The 27,675-nt window shown below is 35.1% G+C and overlaps 1 protein-coding gene across 5 annotated transcripts in view; it reads right to left on the bottom strand.

Moving 5' to 3' along the window:
* Positions 1-475: 475 nt before the first annotated feature.
* The window catches only part of KHDRBS3 (KH RNA binding domain containing, signal transduction associated 3), an 89,235-nt gene continuing 62,035 nt past the window's right edge, over positions 476-27,675 (bottom strand). For 3 of the 5 annotated variants that reach the window (XM_071738435.1, XM_071738437.1, XM_071738436.1), the window contains 3 exons: positions 21,988-22,070; positions 9,179-9,237; positions 4,543-5,149 (listed from right to left, as the gene is read on the bottom strand). In XM_071738435.1, coding sequence (XP_071594536.1) covers positions 5,058-5,149; positions 9,179-9,237; positions 21,988-22,070 — 234 coding nt within the window. In that variant the 3' untranslated portion in view covers positions 4,543-5,057. Of the gene's footprint in view, positions 1,220-3,583; positions 3,641-4,542; positions 5,150-9,178; positions 9,238-21,987; positions 22,071-27,675 lie in introns of those variants that run through there. The other 2 variants (XR_011724654.1, XR_011724655.1) reach the window with 1 other exon arrangement.

Raw genomic sequence — 27,675 nt, 5'->3', positions numbered from 1 at the left:
ACATTACAAGCATGCAGTGTAGTCCAGTGAGAAATTCTTGCAGGGAAAATCCTTCCAGATTGTGAGATGAACTAATAAAATCACCAGAACTATTAGAATGCTACAATACATTATTTTTGTTACACCGCTAAGTTTCTTGGGTGTATTAAAAATTATATCTTACTCAAGACACTTCGATCAGTGCCAAGGTTGTCAGGAAACCTTAATTTTCTTCAAATCCCCATAAGTTTCAAAGCCATTCTTCAATAGTCAGTATATGGTATTAGAAGTTATGAATAAATGGCAAAGAAGAGGTATTTGATGTAAAGCTGTTAAGTGATATTGCTTATTTTCATAATAAAATAAGACAGACCCAAATCATGCTTTTCTTGGGATTACTTTGAGATTCAGGGAAGAAAAAACATCTTGTGGAAGTATAACTGAGGAATGGGACACATACTTTGCAGGCAGTATTTAGGACAAAGACCACAGGAAATGAAATTATCAGACTTTTATTTCTGTTACAAATTATCTCAACCACAATTAATATAAACCAGAAAGCACTGAGGAAACATGACTCTTACAAGATTTATCAAGGTGTAAAAGCCTCAGCCAAGATTCTACTACTAGAAAACCCGTGACTATATTACAGAAACCATTTCTATGCATAAAACACCACGTGAAAGAGAATAAGTAGCATAATTGGCAGGAATTAAAACACCTTCATGTTATGCAAGTTTCTGAAAGCAATGCAAGTTGGAGTATCTTTTCTACCCCAAGAGTTTTTGAGTAGACCTGTTTACAGTTTGCTATTAAGAAAAGCTTCAGCACAAAACACTGATCTTCATTTTCACTTATCCATGTTTTCCATACACTAGAGAAGCTATTTCCAAAAGCATTTCATTTCTAGTCATGAGACTTCACACACTCTGACACTTGCTGCGTTGGGCCAAAAAAAGCCACTAAAGGAACATGAGGTTGCATTATTCATTATTGCTTTGTAACAGGAGCCAAGATAAAAATTCTTTATTGAGCTTCAAATAAAACATTGTCACATCACTAAACAATGAAGAGTTTAAATATACAATCATTTTAAAAAGTTTATCCTGTTATACACTTTAAGGCTTTAATACAAGAAGTACTGAACAGGATTTTCATACTCCGTAGCCTGTCTCATTGTTGTCTACACATGGATAAGTACAATGCTCTAAGCAGTCCATAATTAATATGGCAGAAGTTCCTGAAAAAGAGCAAAATATAATTTATTTGTATGCATCCTGTAAGTAGCAACTATGAATTCTCTGCAGACTGTCAGATTACAAGCAGTGGGATCAGGCAGTTACACACATACTAAATGTATGTAGATTTATGGAAACCATTACTGAGACTGCTATCATTGAAACTCAGTGCAAATGTGATAAAAAGGTTCAATAGAGACAAATTAATTATATGAATAATTATAATCATTAACATTACTTGTCTAACCAGTAACATGAAGCCACTCTGACCAGTGTCATAATACAAGATTCTACTAGAACGGCTAGATACTTCTAGGTTACTCAGAAGAAAGGCTGCCCTGTCCATTCATTTTTATTTTTTTTTTTAAAGTCAGAGACCATTAGATTATTTATTCCTCTGAAATGAAATCCATTAGATTTTGGACAGAGATTACTCCGAAGAAAAAAGCAAACAAACCAGAAATGCAGTAGCAGAACTGTGCTAGTGCATGTTATTTCAGAAAGTGTAGAGTGAAGTTTTTTACTGCATGTCTGTAGATTCTAAGAATACCTAATACCAGCTGTTTGAACTGATTGAGTTGTTACTTGTACACACTGGATGCAAATTAACACAATTTTTTAAAAGAGTTTTTAAAATGCATTTTTTAAGGAGAAATAAGATGTGTCAGTGTGGAGCATTAGAAGAAGGAAGACAATGGATTTAAATTTCATATCACATGCTCTCTATATTTAGACTTTTAGATGTATTAAATTTAGATCTTGCAAATCAGTATAAGAAAAATAAATCTGGACTTACAGTTAACTTTTCTATCAAGGTGGGCCACAGCTACTCAGTGGGACCACCATATGGCCACAGACTACTTCATATTGTCAAATGCACATCTGGCACATGAGCTAAACATCACTTTTTCCATAGAGTGGGCGTGCTCTTAAGTCAGGAGGGGAATTTTCTTTTAATTTACGTATGTGACCAGCAATACCAATCATATGAAACCCTGTGACACAATGGTGCACCCAAACAGCCTCTGCATGATTTGACAGGGACATTTTTTTTCCCCCCCCAAAGAGAATCTGGAGCAATTTAAGGGTTTATAGGACTTCAGGGCAGAGTAACAGAGAAGTGGCACAAATGCATTCTGATACATTTGCTCTCTGTACAGGAGATACTAAGGAAAAATGGAAAAAGAAGAGTTGGATAAATATTACAGCAGGTTGAATTTACTTTTGGTTCATTTATTTTGTCTACCAGATATCCTTGCTAGTAGATGTTTTAGTTTTCAGCCCAAGTTGCATAGTTTATGGTTAATTTAAAAATTCGTATCTGCAAATGAAAACTTGTTACAACTTCTTTAACTCATATTACAGGATTTAAGATGTGATCAGAAATGGAGATTTAGCCAATTCCATTAAAATATTTTAAAAATGTATTTCATATACTCAGTTTTGCTACAGCAGTTCTAGAAGCTGGTATCAAAACTTTGTCCTTTGAGCCCCAGAGGGCAGGCATCTTCTCTAAGGTCTCCTAACATTAGGAGCCCTTTGCTTTAAATCTTTAAAATATTCTTAAAATTGTTCTAAAGCCATTTTATGTATATAAACAGTTCTTTCAGCCTGTGATAGTCTCAAATGTCCTGTGGGATACAGCAGCAATGCAACATACACAGGATTTCAAACTATATTTATGCTCTATTTATCTAAGTCATGTCACCTAAAGGCACTGAGATCATAAGGTTAGCAGGAAGAACTATGACTCCAAGGAGGGAATAAAGAAAACAAATCCGTTGACAATCTGAGAATAAATACAGTTAAAATATTTCTTACTGCATATCCTGAATTCAACAGAAATAGAGCCAGCTATTCCCTACGCCTCGTGTTTCTCAATAAACTTGTTCTCCTTCACTTATGCCAAAAAGCAGCCTGCTCCTTGTGCAGAAATGCTTAACTTAGAAAATCATTCTACATATTGCATCCTTCAGCTTTGGAAAACCATCTTAGACATGTTTGCTGACCAGATTAGGGTTTTAAATTCCCATTTGAATGCTACAAGCATAAATTTACATTCATTTTCTTTCACCTTCCTCTGTGCAATGAAATACTTAACTGGTTGCCAGAGCTGTGTGAACCTTTCAGTAAAAAGGCAGAGGCCAGTGTGCACACATGGGGACAGTTCAATGTCCTGTTTAGTGATAGTTTCAAATTGAAAATTCAAATTCAAAATGAAACAGAACACAGCCAAAGATTTTTGTTGGCTCCAGCTCAGTACATGCAATCATGATGTAATTTAAAGCCTTGTGTGTAAAGTATTAAGGACCTGAATGAAAGCTCTTGTTTATCGAGTAATTTCACAGATGAGGAAAGATACCTACCAAAGCATCAGAAGATTTAGGTTTTTGTTCTCTTGGCTGTTCAAGGAGGTGGGTTTCCTGACAAGAGAGAAGAAGATATTTTTACTAAATTAATCAAATAAAACCAAAGAAAACAAAGTAAATCAAGCTATAATTAATAGAAACTTAATGATTAACAAAAAGCTTTAGATAACAGTTGTAATGTTTAAGTTACTAGAATTTATGGAAAAATAATATATTACAAACTACTGGTTATGAGGTTTTACATTTGTTTAAAAGGGAATAATTTGTCCAAAGTTAGCTAGCTAAGCTAAGGCTTTTTAGATCACTAATACAAATTAAACGTTTTAAACTGAGAATTTAGGTGTCCTCAAAGTCTTTCCTGCATTCTAAAATGCAACTTTCGAAGTTGTAGCCTCCCTGTTTTTATTGGTTATATTAAGATAAATTAAGTGAGATTAAAATCTGATTTGATTTATTTACCTTTGCAAATGAAGACCGTTTTAAGGGTTACACATCCTCTGCCTCTGACGAAAGCGACCTCAATTAGTCAAGTCAGAAAGTCTTTAAAAGCTTTGTGTTTATTGCTTCCAGCACGGAGCGAGGTGGTCATTAACGTACCAAAATTCTCATAAAAATTCCAAAGTTGCACTAGTGAAAAAATGCTCAACAAGATGAAAACTAGTCACATCTTTTTCAGAAAATTCATTAGCTATTTTAAACCATTTTTTTAACATAAATCTTTTGATCTAGTGTGGCACTCAAGCAGATCCATACCATTTGGATACTTTAAACAGCAGTTATAGCTACTGTGAGTATATAGATATATACACATTTAGGTTTATACAATTTTTAAAAGAAGTTGTGCAATGTTTAATATGAGCCTTTTATGCTGATAACTTAAACATTTCTCCCTGTTTACTACTATTTATGAAGTTTTATTGTAAGATAAAGCATAAAATTAATCTCACACACACTGATTTTCTTTCAAAAGTTTATTTAGTATCAAGCAAGGGTAAAACTTTGCTTAACACTACAGAACATTTCAAGACTGAGTTACAAAATACCACATTATTTGCATTTGTAATTTTCTTCCCTTTTTACGCATGTTTGCAAAGAGAAAATCTAGCAAATGACTGAAAATAAAATCTAAAAACTAAATAGTTGAAAACCTTTAAAATAAAAGGTTACGCTTATGTTAAAAGAATGGACTAACATATTTAGTAAACCTATTTTTTGTTTAACACTAGTTAATCAAAGGTTATTATTTTGATCACCTATTTTTTCAAATACAGCTTGGAAATAACAAAGTTCCTTGTTTTACATATCTTTCTGTCCAGGTTGTTCTTTCAACAAAATATTTTAAGTTCAGTCCATCCATTCAGATTTTTATGCTCTGTGATTTAATAAAAAGGGATTGTTCATAGAAAAAATTACTTTGAACAGTATACAGGACTGGTGGAGATTGGATATTTCACAACATCAGACAGTACAATCAGTATCTGGCATATGGCTGGTCTCTGTAGACTCCTTTTGTTGTCCTTGCAGAAGGTGCCTTGTGCCGGGAGTTGGTCCATTCTTCTTGCCCTACAAAAAGAGAATATACAGTTAGAGCCATTCTAATGTTCTCACGTATAGTACCTTTTTTTTTTTTCCTTATTTAATCGTGCATTGGACAGCAGCATTTTGTTTACTGAAACAAAGATATGCAGAATGAAGTCTAATCCCTGAGCAAAAATATCTGGATGCAATGCATCTATGTGAGCTGGACTACAATGATTTCATTCTTTTTTTAGCACACAGCATCAGGGAGTGTGACAGGCTAATGGCAAAATTACTTAGGGGTCTGGCATGCATCTGGACCTGTTTGTTGCAAATACACAAATATTAGCTAGAGTAGCAGACCTACAAATAACTATGCTAAGATGAAATGGAGGATATGAATTAGCTATAAGCAAATAAACTATCCTAAGAAATAAGTTTCTTTGCATCACTAACAATTTATGCTTAACTTAAAATATGCAACTCAAGAGTGAGAAGCCTCACGTATCACTACAAACACCTGTGGCTTCTAAAAGTCTAGAGGCAATAAATTCACTGCCATCATACACTTCCTCTAAAATCCTGTCTAAAATAGGATGGTAGATTACAAAATTTAAAAGGGCAAGGGAAATTGCTTGTTTGAATTTTGACAATAAAATAAATTTTAAAGAATCATCGGAGTTGGAAGGAACCCGTGGAGACCAACCTAGACTGCTCAGAGCACATTTCATTCAATTGCATCCAGGTTTTGAATGTCTCCAGAGAAGGAAACTCCACAATCTCTGGGCAGCCTGTTCCAGTGCTTTATCATCCTCACAGTAAGTTCTTCATGTTAAATGGAACTTCCTGTGTTCCAACTTGTGTCCATTGCCCCTTCTCCTGTCACTGGGCACTACTGAAATGAGTCTGGCTCCATCTTCACTGCACCCACCCTTTAGGTATTTATTTATAGACATAGATAAGGTCTCCCCTCAGACTTCTCTCCAGACTGAACAGTCCCAATTCTCTTAACCTTTGCTCATGAGAGATGCTCCTGTCCCTCAGTTGTCTTTGTTGCACTCCCTTGGACTTCAGAAATTCCCTGTTTCTTTAGCTGGGGAGTCCAGAACTGAACAGTGTTCCAGATGTGGCTTCACAAGGGCAGAACAGAGGATGACCTTCCTTGACCTACTGGCCACACTCTTCCTAATGAATCGCAGAATACCACTGGCCTTCTGGGCTACAGGGGCACAATGCTGGCTCATGGTTGATTTATTGTCTACCAGGACCCCAAGATCCTCCTCACCAGGGCTGCTTTCCAGCAGGGTTAACCCCTAACCCATACAGATGCATGGGGTTGTTCAACTCCAGGTGCAAGACCTTATCTGTGTCCTTGTTGAACCTCATTATGTTCCTATTTTTCCAAATCTCCAGCCTTTTTTCACCCTCTTCCCCCCCTCCATGAAAAACTTGTGCTATATTTAATGCTTCATAATCCTACCACATATTGGTGGTAACCAGTATCAACAAAAATTAGCAAAGTACTGCTTTAAATGAGAGTCAGATCTCTTGTGCCAGGCATTTACAACAGGGAGAAAACAGGACCAAATGCAGAGAGCATGAAGGGTACTTAAGTAATGTTAAACTAATCAAGTGAACACAAATCAGTACTGTATGACCTCTGAGAGGAAAAAAACAACAAAAAAATCCCAGTCAAACCTGAAAACAGTGTGTGCTTCTATTCCTACTTTTGTAGAATTGCCCTGCTCTTGGGAGATGGGTGCCCAAGAGAAGCCAATGCAACCCAGAAACCAAAGGGAGAATGCAAATGTATGGTAACAACATGTAGGCAGCCCTTTGTCTCTCCAGTCAATTAAAAAATGTAACAAATCAAAGTCAAAATTCAAAGAATCCTTGTACTTTGAATGCTATGGTAAATTGCTCAGGCAGAAGATATCTGAAACTGGGTAACAAGAATCCAGAGAGTCAGGAGTCCAATTTCACAATCTCCACATAGGTCTCATGTTGGCTATTTTTAAAAATCCAGGTGGTATATATGTACCATACCTAGGTGGTCAGAAAATATGCCTAGGAGGAACAAATTGAAATTTGACATAAGGCTGAAAGGATCAAAAGTTGTACCTCAGGCAAGTTGCACAGGAATCTGAGAACAGAATAACAAGAAGCAACCCCTTGTGCCTCACACAGAAAGCAAGGCTTATATTAAGCAAGAACCCTGTAAAGAGAGTTTGCTGGAGAGTATGAATTAAATGATAGCCTAATTTTCAAGCACCTATTGCAAGGAACGGGTTAAATATAACAAAGACTCTTGGTTACAGTTTCAGGGAAATAGTTGCTCTCTTTCCAAGCAATTGGTCAAATCAGTAGAGCAAACACCCACCTTTTTTTCAGTTTTCAATTTGGTGCCATTCAGGACTTTGAATCCTAAAAATTATATTATTCCTACATCCTCTGGATTGGCACCTGAGCCTCTCAGAGGAGGAAAAGTTCAGGCATTTCCTGGGATTCTGTGACCTCCTGGCCAGCACTAAGCAACTCTGCTCCCTATGCAGTCTTATGAATCTTTAGTTTGAGGCAACTGATGTTCTTTACATACTGTAAGAATAATTATTAGTATCTAAAGATGATCTTGAGGGTCAGCTAGTTAAAAACCACATAGCTATTTATTTGTATGTGCAAAATCTTCAATGCTGTCACCCGCAATAATTCTGAAGTATTTATAGCCTTCCTCTCAACTTCAGTAAATACATCACTTAATATTCTGAGTGGCTGTGCTTGATAAATAGAAAACCAATTTTAAATGCAAAAGCAATGAAAAATCCATATTTTCAACCTTAAATACTGCAATCCACCTTTTTTCCCCATCAGTCAACTCTATTTACATTAAGGCGTTTCATATATTTTCCCCTATCAATTTTGCATTCATGAAACAGTCTTGGAAGCACCAGGCTTATAATGGCAAACAGTTCATTTTAATGATGAAATAAAGATTTAAGCTATATATCTATCAAACACCAATTGAAATTGCTGGGAGACAGACTTGTTTCAACTCACTTATTTTGATGACCTGACTTTCCCTTAAATAATTAGTTTAAGCAGACAACATTGAGCAAACTTCTGCATTAGGTGTATTTATCACAACAACTTAGATGAGGTCCTATTAGTTTTCAGCAGGAAGCACTTTGATGGAGTTCAAGAAATACACCACTGAAAATCTTAAGCAGAGCTCTAGAAATCACTGAAGCATCCATTACCCAGAATTACAACTCTTTTACACAAGTTATTAACAGTCCTGGAATGTGAGATTTGAGTGATCAGAGGATATTTCTCTGATCTCTAGCCAGAGATGTAGCATTTTTCCCTTAAGCAAAGGTGCCTTTTAACATGGGTTATGCTTCTAATCTGTAACAGATTACTTTAATTAAACCTGTCACCAACACATTTTTAGCTTGAAAAAAATTGGAATCTATACCACTGGCATGTGTTTTGCTTCACTGTTTTGCCTCCATATGAATAACCCACTGCCCTCATGTCTATTAGCTACCTAAAGTACCTTCCTAACCTTTACATAATGACTCCCTGCTTGATTCCACAAGACTGATGCATGAAAATGAAGTAATACAAAAAGACCATAAAAGTCTGTGATGCACTCAATTAGGCCCCGATTCAGATGAGAATTTCAGGATATTTTTTCACTGTGACAAGTTCTCAATGCCAGTTGTGCCACACTGGAAGCTTTCTGTTGCAAATTACTTCTGAAAAAAGGTCCTAAACTCCTGTTTTTCCTTAGATCTCCCTTGAATGCAACATGAACAGGGTACTTGCAATGTGATCTAGATTTTTTTTTTTTCAGATTTTTTTTGTTTATTTTAGTTTCACATGACTTTAGTTTCACAGACCAGAGATTTCCTTCAGTACTTTTCTCAATAATGAGATGAGGAGCTGTTTGACAGATCAGGAATCCCTGAACAGCTGTTATCCACTGTCTCATGGAAATCCTTCTTTGATTGCAGTTTTTTTTTTGGAGGAGTCTACTACTGTAGCCATTACTACATTACTTACAAAGCTACTCACCATAAGAGTCATATGTTTCTTCACTCAGTCCATGGCCATAGTCATAGTAATCTGCTCCACTGTACAGGAGGAGGGAATTAGGAAGAACAAGATAAAAGACAGCAGTTACATTTTAAGAAGCAATGCTTATCATTACACATTCTACCTTTGAAAAAAGAAAGCTTCAAGGCCACAGAGATGCCCCAGGGTAAGAAAGGTAAGCATCCATGTGACAGTGACAACTTAAGTCCCTTTTGTTAATAAATTAGAACAGAAAAATATATTTACTCTCATTTTGGATGTTTTTTTTTTCCTATCACTTGGTCTCTGGTCCACAGCATAAATGTGGATGGGGGAATTTTACATTTAAAATTATGCTTATAGGTGGGAAGGCTGAAGATCTCACAAGTGCCAATGAAAGAACAGTAGCAGGTACTGAACCAAACTTTTCTTTACCTAACTATTGTCTTGTATTTTGCCTTTTCATCTCTGAATTGAATGAAAAGATGCAATATAGGGCAAGGAACTTACTGATCAGAAGGTTATAGAATTGCTACACATGCATAAGTCCCAGTCTCTCCAAAAGAAGACAAACATGCATGTATGTAAGTGTTACCACTTAATTAGGCAGACAAAAAAATGACCATAGGAACAAAGTTAAAAGCAGTTCAGAAATTCAGACAAAATGTCTAAATACCATAATCACAGCCTAAAACATTTTTGAATTTCATAATGTTATTTCTATTAGTATTAAAACCACTGAATGGAAACTGAAAACCAAGATGACTTAGTCATGTTTAAGGAAAAAGCAAATATTATAATTGTTTTCTTTCTTTCTAACCACAGCCAGACCCAGGGCTGACAATATTGAGAAAATACTCCACAAACATACTACCATGCCATTACTTTCTGAATGAGAAGGAAATCACTAATTTATGATAAAAAGCAGAAAAAAGGAATTTACAGCCTTCAAATGAATTAGCAGGTAAAGCATTTATATAGAGCAAGACATAATTCATTTTAAACCAACACAAGACCAAGGTAATTTGTTGCATTTGGGTTTTGTTTCAGCTTGGGCTTTTTTTTTTTTTTTTTCGTTTTTAGCTAAAACATTTAGAATTCCACAAAATAATCCATGTCAGAAATACAGTTCTATTGTGTGCAAATGCATGTCTCAAAAAGTCTATTGCTAGGTTAAGGCTTCCTAAACAAAAACCTAACCAGAATGTACTAATACCCACAAAAAAGTAGCTGTATACCACCTAAATGTTTACATGGACAAACCATAGACATGAGGCCCTCAGAATAGCAAGAGCAAAGTCTGTAGAGTAAGACATAACATTTTTGCTCTGCAGTAGCCAGTGATAAAAACTTTATTGTAACAACCAACTTAAAGCTGACATTGACTATTTTTCCACTCAGTATTTGATCATTTATTTTAAAGGTTCCATCAAGTTTAGAAACCTATAGCAGCTGAGCCCTATCCTCACATCTGTCAGTCCTGAAGGACTTTTGCAGGGTTTCATTTCAGAGATGCTGAATATCTATTAAACAAAAAATTACTCATCTTACAGCATGTAAACTGCAAAACCAATAAATGTCAGAAAGGAAAAAAATCTTTTCCTTGTACTCAAAGGATATCATGACCCATATTTATTAACAGGCAAAGCCCTCAGAATTAATATTGTCTAAAAAGTACAAGTTATAATAAAGTGAAGCTGCTTATTGCAATTCTGTACTCTCTATTCTGCTTTCATTTGTGCTCACTGAACAATGCCAATGCTCTCTTAAATCAAGTGCATATTAAAGAAATGCAAACCTTCAGAAAAGACAACTTAAAGGCTATGACTCAAAGAGAAGGGTACATACAGATGGCTGTAAGCAATTCTGGATAAAAAAATAAAGCATTAAAAAGATTTTTTTTTTTGTTCCACCTGTAACAGAGTCTGAATAGCCCATGGAGCTCACAACCAAGACTGAAGAGTTTTTTTAGAGAAATTACAGAAAAATCTAATACCATATATGAAGTTACAGTTAATACAACTGCAGTTGCCCTGAAAAAAAAAAAAGAAACAGTCAAAGAAACCTGCATTACCAGACCTCTAAACTGTACAATTATATTCATTGACATAGCTGGGTTCACTTTGGTTGTGAGGAGTTAATTAGCTGTATTACTTCTCATTCTGGACAATTTTTGTTTTAAAATAATCCTTGACATTCATAGTTTTTTATATAGGTTCTTTATATAGGTTTTATATAGGTTCTTTAGCATCCTAGCATTCGGACTGAAGGCCATTCAAACTCTGTGTTCCCATTTAAAGGATTTATTCTGCAAACTAAGCCCTTTTATTCCCATTGTCTCATAGAAAGGAGAACCAAAGCCAAAATTGGTTCATTTTCTTTACCTCCTATGTCTCTCTCCTTTCAGAACAAAACAAACCAAAAACCATGCACTGGGTCTATTCCTTTTTAACCCAAAAAGACTAAACATGAAATTTGCTTTAAGTTTTTACAATTTTCAGATGTAGCCTTTTTGATGCCATTTTCTCTAATTTTCCTCACTTTTCCAGGTGTCTGCTTTGTAGATGAATAATTGCTCTACACTGTATAGTCAGCTGAGTTTAAGCATCTTCCTAAACACCAAATAAGCGTTACAAGTGCAACCAACCCTTGGGTATCAGCTGTGATTTAGATCTTTTGCACATACAGAGTCCTTGCTTATTCTGAATTCCCTTCCCAGCATTTTATCTTTGGGCTGACATGAGAAGATACAGATGACAAAGAAAAAAGACTTCAATTTTCTATGTCAACATTAAAAACTTGGAACCACCTAAGAGTATGGAAGGATTAGCAAACAACAATAAACTTAACAACTATGTTTCTTTTACTTGCTGAGGGCTGGGCATTAATCCTTCATTGCTTAGAGGAAGTGGGAAGTGAGATGTAAGTAGTTTAAATAAAGCCAGGGGCAAGTTTCCATTTTCTTTAAGAAATGACATGAGATAGAAGAGAGCAACTTCATATTTAACCACTGCATTCCTGATGAAGTAAAGCTTTAAAAGAGGTGGTGTTTTGGGTTGATTTTTTTTTTTTTTTTTTTTGTTTCTTTTAGTTTGGTTGTTATCTAGTAAAAAATAGGACTGGGAAGCTTCCTACCATTTTTTCTATAACCACTGTGCTGCGAGTCGAGTCTTAAAAATACTTTAATTTAGATGTATTCAGCATAAGCCTTCAAAGATGTTATGGAATATGACCTGAATTTCTCAGTTTTTTCTGCTAAGCTGATTACTTCTGGAAATATCTTGATGAACGATAATGGAAAAACAAATCTTTACGAAAAAACCACAAACAAACAGTAATTCATGCTCTTGGCATGATATTAAGTCTTATGGAACTCTTACCTTTTACGCTATATTAACTATCAGCTTTCTGTCTGGAAATGTTCAATTTTTTTTCTTGGGACAGATAAACAGAATGGTAGAGTTTCAATGTAACATTCATGAAGAAATCAGAATAGGTCATTAGACCATTTGCCAACTTCACAGTGCATGTGGTTTTATAGTTTTTACCAAAAAATGCATAAAGGTAAAAAAAATACACCAATAAATGTGATTGCCAAGGCTCTTCAGATCTAACATAGGCATCTTTTAAAATCAGCATTATGCCATTTCAAACACAAACAGTATGGCAGGGAGTCTGACTGCTAATGTGAGAGTAGAAGGTGTCTGAGGAAAGCTTTTTTTATACAAAAGCCCAGGCTTCTGTATTTGACAAGCCTGGTTACTGGGTTTAAGGACTGAATTTAACACTTCGGTCTTCAATGATGAAAAAATAATCTTTGTAACCAGTTTGCTTACTGGGGAAAAAAAAAAAAAAAAAAAAAAAAAAAAAAAATTCCACTTTTTCCCCACACACTGGTATCACAAGTAACTTTTGGACTGATCTCTTTAGAAGAAGCCAGGGCAGTCTCAGATAGTGACCAAAAAGCCTTCTAAACACAAAGGCTTCCTTTTGTGCTATGAGGAGCTCCACAAGCATCACCTTTGTCCTTCCATGCAGAGGCTGCACAGAGCAGCAGCAAAGTGGAAAGAACAAATGAGGATGTCTCTAGCAAGAGGTCATAGAGAGACCCTGATCTGATCACTTCTGAACAGACCCTTTCTGCAAGGACAAGCCCCTTTCTATCATTCCTATAGGATCATAACTCAGCTGCTTCTGATAACAAAAAGCATCTATCACCAGTCAATAGGAAGAGCATCCCAAATGTTATTGTCAACACAAACACTGTATTGAAGCTTCTCACAACTCTGTGATTGCCTGGAGTTGAGTATCTGTTCCTAATGCTCCTGTGGATCACCAGACCATTATATTCTGTAACCCAGCTAATAGCAGGACAGCAGAAACTTGGGATATCAAGAGGATAACCACATCTTTTCTTCTGTCTTGAGATAAATTTTTGTTTAATGCACAGTCCTGCCACTTCCTAGCAGTCTTTGGAACATACTCTCATCCCTGCATCTCAGCTTACTTCTGTCAGGCAGAATGATCTCAGAAAGCAACTGAGACCTGAATGTGAAAGCTTTATAAAATACTGAAAAATGATGCAATCTTCCTTAAATTATATCCCATTGTATTCTTATAAGGATAATACAAATAGCAAATCTATTACCTATAATCCTAGAAGATGACCAGAGTGCCCCCTCAAGGATTTCTTTAGCTATCACTATTTAGAAATTACTTTTTATGGATAAAGTTGTAATAAACTTCACTTCTGAAGAATGGCAAAATGCCAGCAGAGGCATTCTCATTCTGGTGCTACCTAGCAGGCAGTGAATAATGCAGATTTCCCTGAAGCTAAGTTTTACCATCTGAAAAGTCCAGTTACTGCTGTCTATGAACACATTCATTATTCCCCCTGCTCCCCAGTTCACATCCCACCTCTCAAGATGGAAAAGGTAAATAAGTAGCAGAGGTGACTGAAGCACACAGTACAAATAAGGTTTCTCAAAGACAGCAGCAAGGAGCTTGACCTTGAAATTAGAAAAAGAAGAGAGCAAAAATCCATCCCTAAATATGAAAAACGCTAAGTAAAATCTCAATTTTGCTACATCAAGCAAGAAAGCACCAGCAGGAAAAACTAAAAACTCATGCTGCCTAAATATTAACATTTCAGGTTGGCCTGTGAATAAGCAGCAAGCCCCAACCATCCCCATAACACATCTGTCAACTCTGGTATCTCCTCACCAAAGGGAAGATTTTTCTTCCTTTGAAAGCAACTACAGGATAGTCTAAAAGAAAAAAACTGCAATTTTCATAACTGCTCAAAAGTAAGCAGAGTATGTTGACTGTCAACCAGCAAAAGTGCCAAATATTCATCTAGATAAACATGTTCTGTGACAAAAATATGTTCCAAAAGAGTGAAAGCCTGATTTTTCATACCTCTCTTTATCAACCAATGGACACTAGACACTGGTTTCTAAGAAACTGAGTTTCCAGTGAAGTCCCTTCTCCATCCCACATGAGGGAATAAAAAAGGTTCCATGTGTATATATATATATACACAAATACATATACACATACACACATATACATATATATATATGTATATATATTCATATACATGTATATGCGAGTGTAAATTTATCATGCTGTCTCCTTTCCCTGGTCATAGATACAGTAAGTTGTCTCTCTTCCTTTTAAGTCTATCTCCTAATGAAACTGGTAGAAAGTTTGAGACACTTGAAAATTTATTTTTAATGAATAACAACTTAAATTTGTAAGATTTGGAAACCTAAGTATTCAAGTTCTCTCTCCAAAGACAATAAATCGAGCAGCTCTGCTGCAGCATCCTGCTGAGGCATAGCAAGAGGACTCTCCTCTGATAATTCAATCATCCAAGCTTAAAGTACCTTTTTTTTTTTTTTTAATTTAAAGCATATTGTAATTAAATTGAAGCTCTTATATGATCAAGATATTTTTAAACTATGACTAACTCCACAAGTTACCATTAATAACTACAATTTGCCATTTCATACTTTGAAAATATTTGCCATTAATGAGTTTCTATTAAGGACTTAAAATTCTTAAAATTCACTCAAAATGTATAACCTTATTTGATGAAATTTTTAGATTCCTCAAATATTTTAAATTCCATGTTAATTTTCATAAAACACCTAAATTTTCTCCATGTCTCTAAATTAATTTTTAGTGACATTGTCAATTGTGTTCTGTACATTGAGATGAAGTCATAATCAAATTTAATAGCAAAGTCATTAAGAAAAGCAATTATTTTAAAAAACCATTTTACTAAGTATAACTAATATAAAAAGTAATTTTTAAAAAATGGTAAACTAATATAGTAACATCAACATGACAAAAACTTCTTCCAATGAGTGCAGCATGTGATAATACTTGTGTTAAGATTAAATTTTCATGAAATTTCTTCCATCATTATACTTGAATTGCCTTAGTCTTATTCCTCTTTACTGCACTTTCAAATCAGATTTCTGTAAACAAATAAAAATAATAAAAGTATCTACTATTGAGGCACTTCAGATATTTTATCTTGTCATATTTTAGCAGGTAATAAAAAAGGAAAATGATCTAAACCTGAATAACTCATTTGAAAACCTCTTCCAGTAATACAAGTGTAAAAATTAAGCAGGAAACCACATGGCAGGTATTTTCAGTTAAAAGATACATTAGCTTGTTTATGTTAAAGCTTTTGGGGCTTTATTTGCACAGAGTTACAATCTCCAATAAGCTCATACACTCCAGGTGTTCATAAGCAAGAACAATTGCAAAATATGAGCCATTTGCACTATCCCCAGCAATCAAACTGCTGGGGATTCATTTGATTTATAAGTCAGAGCATAAAATACAAACAGCTACTAGCATTAAAATCCAGAGAATTACATCTTGAAAAGCTACAGTAACAGACACTGTTTTGCATATAATGCATATTTATACAGCATGGAAGTGCATGATTGCTGACAAACATAACAGTGTAAATTTAAAACATTGAGCATCACAAACAAAATGTTAGCAATTAACTTTCAAACACCCATAGCAACACTTCCATAAGCCAATTTCCAATCCATATGCTCAGCTCTTTATGAAAATCTTCCTCTGATACTGTTGTCATCTTTTGTGTGACTGAGCAGCACAGTTTCAGTATACCTGAAAATCTGAGTTTCTAATGCAAAATGGGGAGAGTCTTGCCAAGAGCTATCCACTAGGATTCAGCCTCACTGAAAACTAAGTTGCCCTGGTACAAAATCAGGGATTTGGAGATCTGAAGGATTTCAGCAAATATTTATTATACATTTATTAGCTGTATTCTTTAGAGAGTAGTTGAGCGATGGCCAGTATTCCTTACTTCTAAGAAATTTTATGTCTGGAATCAGTCACTGTTGAAGTGAACGATAAAGAAAAAGGCCTCACACTATGGCATTCGGAATGTGTTTCTGACATGCTTAGGAATTACCCCTTGGGCCTTATCTTTATGTTTTTAGATAAGTGATTTAAAACACTCACAGCATGTGGTTCTCACTTCCTAACACATTAGCCAGTAAACACAGAGTGAGCTAGGGGCACTGAATAAACACAGGTATAATACTAAAGAGAATTTGCCAATTCCCTCAACTCAGTAGGCTGAGTGGATGGCTCCAAGGCTTACAGGCAACTTGCAGTTATTTGAATGTAGCACATTTTTGGTGTGATTTGAAAAGCTAGCAACTCTTGTCAGATATGCAAGAAGAGCCACTGAGAAACACTATGTTTAAGCCCATGGCACAATGGTTGTTGCCATGAGAAATCTATAGCATTAACTGGCAAATGTGGAAACCAGAAAGTATTGCAAAAAACCTGCAGACAAAGCCAGCATTTACCCCAATTCGTAACCATTCCTTTTTTATGTCAACATTTAGCTTAAATTCTGTAACAGAGCAAAAGTGAGATCACCCTGAAGGTCTAAAACAGTTTTAAAATTACAAGTTATAATTAAACTCAAAATTACATGACTACATGAATGACTTATTCTTGTCCCTAAAGACACAGGCATATAGTTACACAAACTATTCCTTTTATAGTTGGGAATGCAGCTCTCTGTTGTAGGTAAAAAGAATGAATCAGTACAAAATCATTTTTTTCCTAGGAAAAATAGCCAGCTTTAAAAAACTGGAAGACAAGATTAAACCATGTTACCCATTCCCTCTTGATCATCAACTTAAAAGCACACAGTAAACCTTGAATGCTGTTGGAGAGGTAACAAACCCAGCCTTCTTTCTAGGCAACCTTGTCACATAATCTGAATTTTAGTAATAAACCTTGTTCTCTGGCATGTTAACTCTCTGCAGCATCTGTCAGTGCTATGAATGGTTGATCATAAGTACCTCTGTAGTCATCTCAATGCTATTAAGCAGATGGCAGCGCTAAATCCGAATGATGTAGTACATCTCCCTGGTGGACTTTGTTTCCATACACTACTATTATTCTACAATTCCTCAGTGATAAATCTTATGTATTCCAGAGAACATTAAACAGTGAACTGACAGTGCCAATTGATTTATTAGCATCCGTTTCCCTTTGCCCTATTATTGTCTTCACAAACACTTCTGCAGATCATGCACGGTGCCACTAAGGGACAAAAGCACTTTCGCTCAACTTGAAACCCATTTCAGAGATGTGGAATAAACAATTTTTCTTCATGCTGAAAATATTTAAACTGATCTACAAATTTAAATGAAGACCCAACAAAATGCTCCAGACTTCTCCACAATATTCTTTGTATTTCCATGACAAAATGGGTCTAGCATTAACACCAGGCTATTAAAGCACCCGCTACTTTTGGCAATAAATCCAAATAAAGGATGACAATTCCAGACAGATTTGGATATGTCCTTTAAGGGTCAGTTAGGTTGTGCAAGGAAGCATACATATGCACTGCTGAGGGGAGCTGATAAATCTATGCACGTCTGACATAAGAAAACATCAGCACCAGCAATTGCATGGGCATGGGGTTTCACACCTAGAGGAGAATGTGTGTTACCAGATCCCAAAAAGGCTTTTGTCATACAACTGCATGTTAATACCTATATAGAAAAAGTCTTGCAAAGGAATTAGACTGCATATTGTGAGATCTGTACTTCATGAGAGTAACATTCAGCCTGGTCTTGCTGCTCTCCCTTTTTAGACACTGAGTATTGACTGTAAATGACTGTAGCTGTTAACAGCATTCCTTATGCTTTACTAAGGTAAAATGGTCTCAACTGCCTTAAGTGTTTGCTAGCCTTTCATTTTCAGAAACTGAGAAATATGTTATAAAAAACCCTAGGATTAATTTTACAGAATACTGAACAGCTCATTTAATTAACGATTCCAGTTTATACTGGTAAAAATACTAACAATCCTCTGAAAATAACTGTTCATATAATTTCATTGAATCTCTTTAGAAAATCAGTTAAGATACTTAGTCAAGCTCAGTACAGCTCCAGAAGATATTTATGTCTTTTGACCATAAACAATAATTCTATTAGAAGGTATCCTGAAGCACTATCTGAGCCTTTGTTGTGTGAACAATTGTAGATAAGAAAATGTTTTCAAGTAAAAAAAAAAATTATAGGATTACAGGGCATTAAGATAGATGAGAACTTGGCCAAAGAAAACTCTGATGTTTCTCTCCCTGGTAGTATTGTCACAGGTTTTAACTAAAGCTTCAGATTGCCAAGCACAAGCAAGGACAGTCTCACATAATGGCAATCCAATGCCATTAAACTTTTAAATACACACAATTTAGTAACAGTCAGGTTTCAGAAAGGAAGAATTGTTTGCACGCTCTCAAGCATTGTGAATTCTCAACTGCTGTAATGCCTACAGAAGAGTACACAGTATGCTCTTCTTCATATCTGAACATATGGTTTGGAACAGTTGGAACTGATGATCTTAAAGGACTTTTCCAACAAAAACAACTCTACATCATCCATTCTAGTCTAACTTAGTTTTGGACATTTCTGGGAAGTACATTACAAACATGAAAATTAAGAACAATAAATGAGATTCCTGCTGTGTTGTAATGAATGGTCAAATTTGGAGGGTGCTCTGGGGCACAAAGAAGTCCTGTTATGCAAGATCATCTTAGACAGCTACAAAACTGAGAGATCTTCAACTTTACATACATTTCCATTTTTAAGAGAGGAAACACTAAAATAAGCAAAAACTTTAAAAACAAAATCAGTATTTCAGCTGTCTTCACTGTGTCATATATGTACATTGTACACACAATGTACAATTGTGAACAAACCAAGTTTGATGTGCAAGAAAAGGGTTCATATATTGAGAAACTTCTGCAACTAATTTAATGAGCAAACCCATTTTTTAGTTTACTAGCTATATTTCATATTTCGTCTTTTATACACAATACCATCAGTATCAGTCTTCCTGAGAAATTAGTATCAGAAGACATACTAGAAATATTATTGCTTTAAGATTGCTGCTTTCAGCTTACCAAAGGAAAGAGGAAAAGCTACTTATGCATGCTAGACACTAAATGGTGCATTTTAAACACATAAATACACTCTATGAGCAAATAGATTTCCTTTCCGTGCTTTATGAAAAATGCAAAGAGTGAAAAGGCTAAACGATGAAAAACAATACACTTTTCCATAATTTCCTTCATAGTAATGACATTGTAATGCACCTAAATTAAGTATTTCATAGTGGTTAAAAAAGAAGACATTTTGCAGTACAGGCTACTATTTGATATTCAGATCAAAGACAGCTCTAGGTAGCTCAGATGGCTGTTGACAGTCATTACTTTTTGCCTGCCAACGCAATCCTAAGTCTTTTTGCCAAGCCAGAAAATGTGTTAATACCCCATGAGAAATATGGACATGAATCACTTCCTGTTTTATCGTGCAGCACTCAATAAAAATAGGGGGGAAAGTGAAGTAATAATTCCAAAGATATTTAGCATATTTGTATTGTGAAACTACAAAATATAAAGTAAGGGAATTATTTTATGAAGTATCTCCTTCCAGCCTGGGCTAAGCATGTGCACATCTATCCTGGTTTTAAGAGGAATAGAGTTGATATCTAACAATATTATACATATTCTTATGTATTAGTCCTTTATGAGAGAAATTTCTTGAATGAACTGCTTTTTGCTAATTTTTTAGTTCACAGGAAGAAATCTCAGTGAAAACCTTAATGTGAAAAAACAAGTATCCAATCCAAGCAATGTTTAGTTTTGGCTCACGTAAATGGCTTTGTAATGAAGACCAAATGTTTGTCTGCAATAAATCCATTTACCAGCACTAGAAGCAGTAAAACAGAATAGTATTACCAACATAAAAGTTGATTATTCTGATAATTTTCTTTTTGGAAAAAAAAAATCCATTACCAGCAGCTGCTCTCTAAATGTACCATTTTACAAAGCCTCATATTTTGGAGGTCCTACACTGCTAGTTTCTTAAGTCAATGTTATCAATTATCAGTAGCTTACAAGACTCTGTAGGGGGCAAGGATCAGACAAAAGCATTTTTGTTCTATCAGGTCTCAATAGTGACACTTGAACTTTCTACTAAGCTTTTGCACCTTGACTGTATTGGTGGGTATAGGAAAATATTCATCTGACAACATTTGAGTGGGGTGTTTCAACACCACAGCAAAGCAGATGTCAGCTGTAAACAGCTTTTTTCTCAGCTTCACTGGGAACAGTTTGTAACATTTCAGATCAGGCTACATTGTTGAAGTCTCAAATATTTAGCAGAAGATAAAACAACCTAAGCAGTGTCTGTGTATGGACATCACAATATTCTCCAGCATCTCCCTTTCCTACTGTGGTCATCTTACCAGTGGGCAAGGTCTGAAGCTCCAATCACCCCAAATAATTAAAGCAGTAGAACATTTTCTCATTTTCTCAAAATTCATTTGAACTATTTGAAGCTTTTTTTGCCTTAAGTTTCAAGAGATTTTTAATGACATTACAAAACCTACTACTGATCAAACTATGAATGCTTGGTCTCAGAGAAAGAGTGAGAATAAATTATAGCTCAGTAAAAATTGCACAGAAATTCCCTTTCCATAAGTGAATATGAGAAGGACCCTATAGTGGGGACAACCAGCCAAACTCCAAAAAAAAAAAAAAAAAAAAGTTATGTCATTCTTGCCATTAAGTTCAAACTGCCACCTAACTCAAGTAGTTTGTGCTTTTTCCCATTGTTGGGAAACATTAGTATTCCTTGTATGGATTTTCCAAATAGTACCCCCTTCAAAGGAAGCCAAATTTCAAGAAAATAAAACAGAAGTGCTTAAAAATACTGTTGGGAATGAAGTGGGGGAAGAACACAAACAGCAAGATATTAAAATTTGTCAACAGACAATTCCAGAAAGGAGTAAAACAAACTAAAGGGTGTACATTTTATACAGCCCAATAAAGATAAAATACTGAACTATAATCATGGTTAAGAAGAAAACACAATGAGCTTTGTTTCCGATGATTTACTACCTTTAATAAATATTTTTCTCCTCTCCCTGTCCTTCCTTCCTCCCCAAATAAATCTCAACTGAATTCTCTTGAATTTCCATAACTTTTGAAAACTAATTTGACATTGCTGAAACTCTGTTTCAAGTTCTCTTTTCTGCTTCTTTTCAAACACTCTATCAGTTGACTTTTACAATTATGTGATACTAGAGACAAAACACCAGGTGTTATTATAATAAGCCACTTCACATTTTTCTTTTTAATATAAAATTGAGAAAATCTTTAAGCAAAATTAACATTCCAGATGGTGAATATTTGAAATGCCATTGCAGCAGATCTAGAGACTTACCTTTGTGCTTGAGTGCTATAGCTGTTATCATAGGAATCATAGCTTTGTTCATCATAAGCAGTTCCATAACCATCATCATACTCCTGAAATGAGACATGAAAAATAATATTGAGCATAAGGACACTCCAGAAACCCAACATACTGCAGAATATGAAAGACAACAGCATTTTGACATGCACATGTGATGTATGTACATCATGAAAAGGCAAAATTTTACTGACATTAACGGATACTACTTCCATTTAGGAGGTGACACACAAAGAACAATTTCTTTAAAGGTACTTTAAAGTATTGGCAATATGCTTCAGGAAGGTTTTTTTAGTTAACACTGGATTGTGCAGAGACAGCAAAATGCTTCACATCTCTGTGTAATTGAATTTAATTTGTGAGGTACTGGTTTTCAAGAAAGCTCTAAGAATCTGAGGAATCAAAACTTCTAAATAAATGTTGTGAAACTGACTTAAGTATCAAATTTATTGTTTAGAAAGAAGTTAATTATTCGAGGTAGACTATGGATGAGAAAAATTCCCTAGAGAACACTCATGACAGTTTTACTTCTTTGAATGACCTCTGTGTACTCTTCAACTTGTGGCACTCTAACATCCTTTAAAAAACAAAGTATTCCTTATTCCCCCCAGCTTATCTACATGATTCAAGTACATGCTGTAGTTACACTTCCCAAAATAGCACTAGATTTAAACACTAAGTTGGACAATCCACTAAGTTTAGCAACAAACCAAACAGAAGGTAAAGATTTAAAACAAGTGCCAATGATGCTGTGTTTTCCCAGAGAAGCATGGACAACCAATGAACTGTCACAAATTTACTGTTTCATCCAACAATTAAGCCAACTGAGCTAAAAATTTGAAAAGTAGAAATAGCACTTCCTTTATGCTGCTTCCTAGGAAGCCCCTATATCCAAATTGTATCCAAATATGCCAAAGACCTTAATGTATATTTATTGGTTTTGACAGATGTGAATGATCTAATGAGAAGACACTTTGATGATACAAGGGACCCATAAAAATGAAATTCAAGTAATATATCTGATGTTTTCTGAATAAGTGTTATCAAATCCTGGCAATGTAAGGATAAAGCTTCATGGAAGAACAAACTGTCCAAGGAAAAGGAACCTTTAATAATAAAATTTAAAAAGACAAAGCAAAAACCAACTAGCAGTATCAATTAGGTAGAGATGACATATGCTGGATTAACCAACTGTAGCAGCAGTTATTTCCAACACTTTCAATAGAAGAAGCCAATGACATCCCCAAAACAACAGATAGGGTGCTATAAACTTGCTAAGTGTTTCTAGTATTTTTCCAGTAATTTGGAATTGCTTGTAGGGAAACCCAGGCAATCTCCACATCAACAACCCCACTAGATGAGGGAACATGATTGTTTCCCAGCAGTGATTAGTAAGAAAGGTGTCTATGAATAATTACAGGCAGAAATTACTGACAGCCTATCCAAAGCTCTGGAAGAAGCAACAAGGATTCAAGTAGGTGGTTGTAGTATTAGTATGTCTCTTATGGCCTAAATTATTGAATTTCTCCAGAAGTTATATTGTTGAAAGTGGCTCTTCTTAAGCTTTGAATGGGAAGGTATCTGGTTTGTAGTTTACATGTGGGACTCTTGTCACTTAGCATGAAAAAGATCAACCTCAGCTGTTGTGATTTCTATAATCTGCTTAAACGGATCAATTCTTCCTTCATTGCTGTATTTACACTTCTAAAAAGAGAATTGTACATTAAAAACAAGATAAAATTCATGTGCAAAATGCTGCAAAAAACAGAATAGGTTTTAAAGAGCTGCTCTTAATGGCTTGTCCTACTAAGAGATAAATTCAAATTCCAAAACATTTGTTTACCATGTACTGTTCCCTGGAAACAGCAATTAGGCAGGGGCAGATGAAGTCTGTTTTAGAGCTTTTAATGAATTAGGTTCTGATGCAGTGTTTTCTTAGTCATACAGTATTTGAAAACTTTCTTTTAGTAGGTTGCAAATGAGGCTGACCTAGAGAATGTTTTACATTTTAGATTAAATCCACACTACTTGAGTATTTACTTTCTAAAAGACAGACTTCTTGAGGCTTCAATAAATGTTTTCTTTATTTAGTAATATCCTTGGCTGATGAATAATAGGTGAAATATCCTTGGTGATGTGGCAAATTCCATTACTATAAATATCATGCCAATTTAAATGGCAATAACTCATTTTTACACATATGTAATGAAAATGGTCAGGAAATAATATAAATATGCAGATATCCGTACTGAAGTACATCAGATTCACTGACAGCCATTGCTATACAGATTAATTTCTGCATAATACAGGAAGAACTACACTGTTGTAAGAATATTTTAATTACATTTTTCCTAATTTTTCAGCATTTAATTTTCAGGTATTTATGAAAAATTACTTTTTATTTAAAGCTATTCTTCACGTGGATGATAACATTTGCATTCCTGCCACCTACAAAGTGCAATTCAATGGACTCTACTCTGATGACATCTTTAGAAAGCTCTTCCTAAAGAAAAAAAGTTTACTAAAGAAAGAAAGTTTACTGATGAAGCTGTTATTTCTTCTCCCACTTCCAAAAACCAAAACCCCAAACAAGACCACATTTTCATTCCATGGATAGAATAATTTTTTTATTATTCTGCATTTTAGAAAATTAACTTTGATTAGCTTTTCATTAGTCTGACAAAAAAGCTTTAGCTTAAAATAAAAATGTAGGACAAAATGAGCTGAAAATGCTATAGTTGTGTAAATTCTCTCAAACTAAATGTATTTTCCACACAACATTCAAAACACCAACCAGGAAGGTATCAAGAACAATTCACCTGACTTCTGTCACTTTCATTATTGCAAATCTTCCCCCAAAGTAACAGAACAGGTAGAATTACAAATTTCTTCTGAAAAGTAAATTAAATTCCTCCATAAAGACTTCAAACCTTATCACTAAAGCCCTTATTAAGCCAGAATCCCTTTAGCTTTCCTCTTCAAGAGCTTCCCTACCTGCATCTGTCCCAGTGACAGTGCCCACAGTGGATATAAACCCAAAGAGCAGCAGTGGCAACAGGAACTGTGAGTGCAAAGTTCAGATATTTTTCAGGAATAGAACCAAATGCTGTGTGGAAATATGTACCCTTCAAAACATCAAATACTAAGTTACTATCACAGGTCAAATGATGATAAAATCTTTGCCAAAAGCTCTGTACTACCCAAAACACTATAAATCATGGTAAACCTTACTCATCAGGGTTTCTTTCTAAGTACTCTAAACATCACCTTGTTCATGAAGAATAGGAAATGGTGGCTTTAAATTATACTCTGATGGCAGTGACAATGACAGACTAGTACTTAGGCCCTCTTTAGGGGACATTAAAAATATTTCAAGACCACCAAGACTGAGAAACAGGAAAAAAGAGAGGGTGAAAAGTTCATTTTATCAAAAAGGCCATTTGCAGTGCTGAAAAAAAAAATCATGAAGTCAATAAGAAATCAATTTTCTAGCTCTCTTCGACAACAGGAATCTGTCCTAGGGAAAACATTAGGGCTGTTATCACTACAACTAAAAGGTTGTTTTCTCTTCCTCTCATCATTCTCCAAAACAAATATTTACACCAGTGTTTTATCACAGAATAGAGGAGTGCCTTCCTTTTAGATAAAAATTTTTCCTAATGCAATACTTTTTGAGATTAACTTGAAGGACAAACAACATGAGGCAACATCAGTACAGTGCAAAGAAGAATTTTTTTGTTTGCAAATTAGAAATGTAAAGGGAAGGAAGAGCCATTGTTACATGGGAATAACAACATCTTCCCATCACTTAATCAGCTGGGAATATGGGACAATCAAAACAAATATGGGTAGCTACCACCATCTAAAGTCTGAGTAACAACATTAAGGACATTAGTAGCAAACATGCACAGACTGTAGGCTCTTATTTTCTAGATTTTCATCTAGGAGGGGTGTTAGTGCATGTTCAACCAGAACAAATAAGATATTCCTGGAATGAGAGCTGCACTGGTGGGTTGATTTTTATGCACCTCCAAAAAAAGCAGAGTTGCTGATGAATACAGGCAGCAACATTTAACCAAGTTACTATCAGGCCAAACCAATTCTATCTGTCTACATAGGCCAGCAGGGAGCAGAGTCAATCAGTAGGATGCCTCATGCTCATCCAGTAATACAACAGTCAAGTTAAATGATCAGCTTAAACTAAAATACTTTGAAAATATTTTATATGCATATATTAGTTCAACTTTCACCTTCAAGACACACAGGTGAAAAAACTTTTCCAGCCTTTCCTACAAAACATTCCATGGCCTAAGTTGCCTGAGTTCCTGAGAAAATGAAGATATTTTCCATTTCTTCTCCACTTCATCCTGAAAACCTCAGAGAACGCAAGACTCAGTATAAAATGAGACAATTGAGGGACTTAAAAGTATTTTTTTGGTAACATTTAATTCTTCTCACCATGAAAAATAACATTGTAAGTACAAAAAAAAAAGCCAGGAAATAATAATTTTATGTTATCTTGTTTTCCCAAAGTCCTACATGAATACATCCTGACTTCAAGAATATTTATCATAAAATCATTAGCACTTCTGAAAGGAAAGAACAAATAAATTGCTTAGAAAATGGGACAATGCCTAAGTGGAAACCAGAACATTGTCCACAGAAGGTAATGGAGACAAGTGGACAAAATATGGGTTTCTCTAGCTCTTAGAGAATGAAGTTACCTCAATTCTTTCTCCAGGAACTCAAAAAGCTTCACACTCAAAACAACTTAGGAAATACAGATATTTGAAATTAATGTTGCAGGCTATTCAGAAATTAATTTTCAGAAGATTGAGGTAAATAAAAACATGGTGTGAAACTTGCAAAGTGTCACTAAAATTATACTTTAACCCTGTTCAGGGAGAACTTAAACTATTTTTAGTCTTATGTCATCTGGACAAGTCCTGCCTTCACCTTATGTTTTGCCATCTCAACTACAAGAAGTGTCTATTGGTAAATCAAAAACTAGGTGGTTTTTTTATATGTTATACAAAGTTTTGCTCTTTTTCTCTAAGGATCTTTCTTCAACTATAAGCAGCAAGTAAATGTTAATGAGAAAAACAACTCTGCTTTAAAAACTGTCCATCATGCAAAACCAGCAGTGCATTAATAGCTCCAAGAAATTGCTTCTATGTTAATCCTAATTTTAAATTTCAAAAATCTAAATTAAATATGATCTCATTGAGGAGGTGGGGAGCTGAATAACCTCTCATTGTAAACAGACTCTGCATTCCCTATATTCACTAATGGATAAAATATATGCATATTATATAACCATTGGAACATTAAATGGATTTTTTTTTTTTTGGTCATCTAGCCAAATGTTATTTGTGAACAAACTTGCCCAAAGTCTTCCCACAAATTTTTCAGGCTTTCTTGCAAAATCAAAAGGACAGAAACCCCTGCTCCTGACACTGCTTATGCTAGGCCAGCCATTGTCCTGGTGCTCAGCACATCTCCAGAGAACCTGCAATAGGGGCTTGAACCAAGGGCCTGCCAGTACTGGAGAAATACTGAGCTTTCAATTAGAGACACAGGACTGCATCATCTGATCCTTGTTTGGGGTAAGATCTTGCTAGCTGGTGTGTTGTGCTTTTTTTTGGTTTTGTCTTCCCAATT

Source organism: Heliangelus exortis, chromosome 2 (genome assembly GCF_036169615.1).
Source record: "Heliangelus exortis chromosome 2, bHelExo1.hap1, whole genome shotgun sequence".
NCBI classification, from domain to species: Eukaryota; Metazoa; Chordata; class Aves; order Apodiformes; family Trochilidae; genus Heliangelus; species Heliangelus exortis.
The sequence above is the reverse complement of the archived record's forward strand: the minus strand, read 5'-3'. Positions and strand labels throughout refer to the sequence as shown.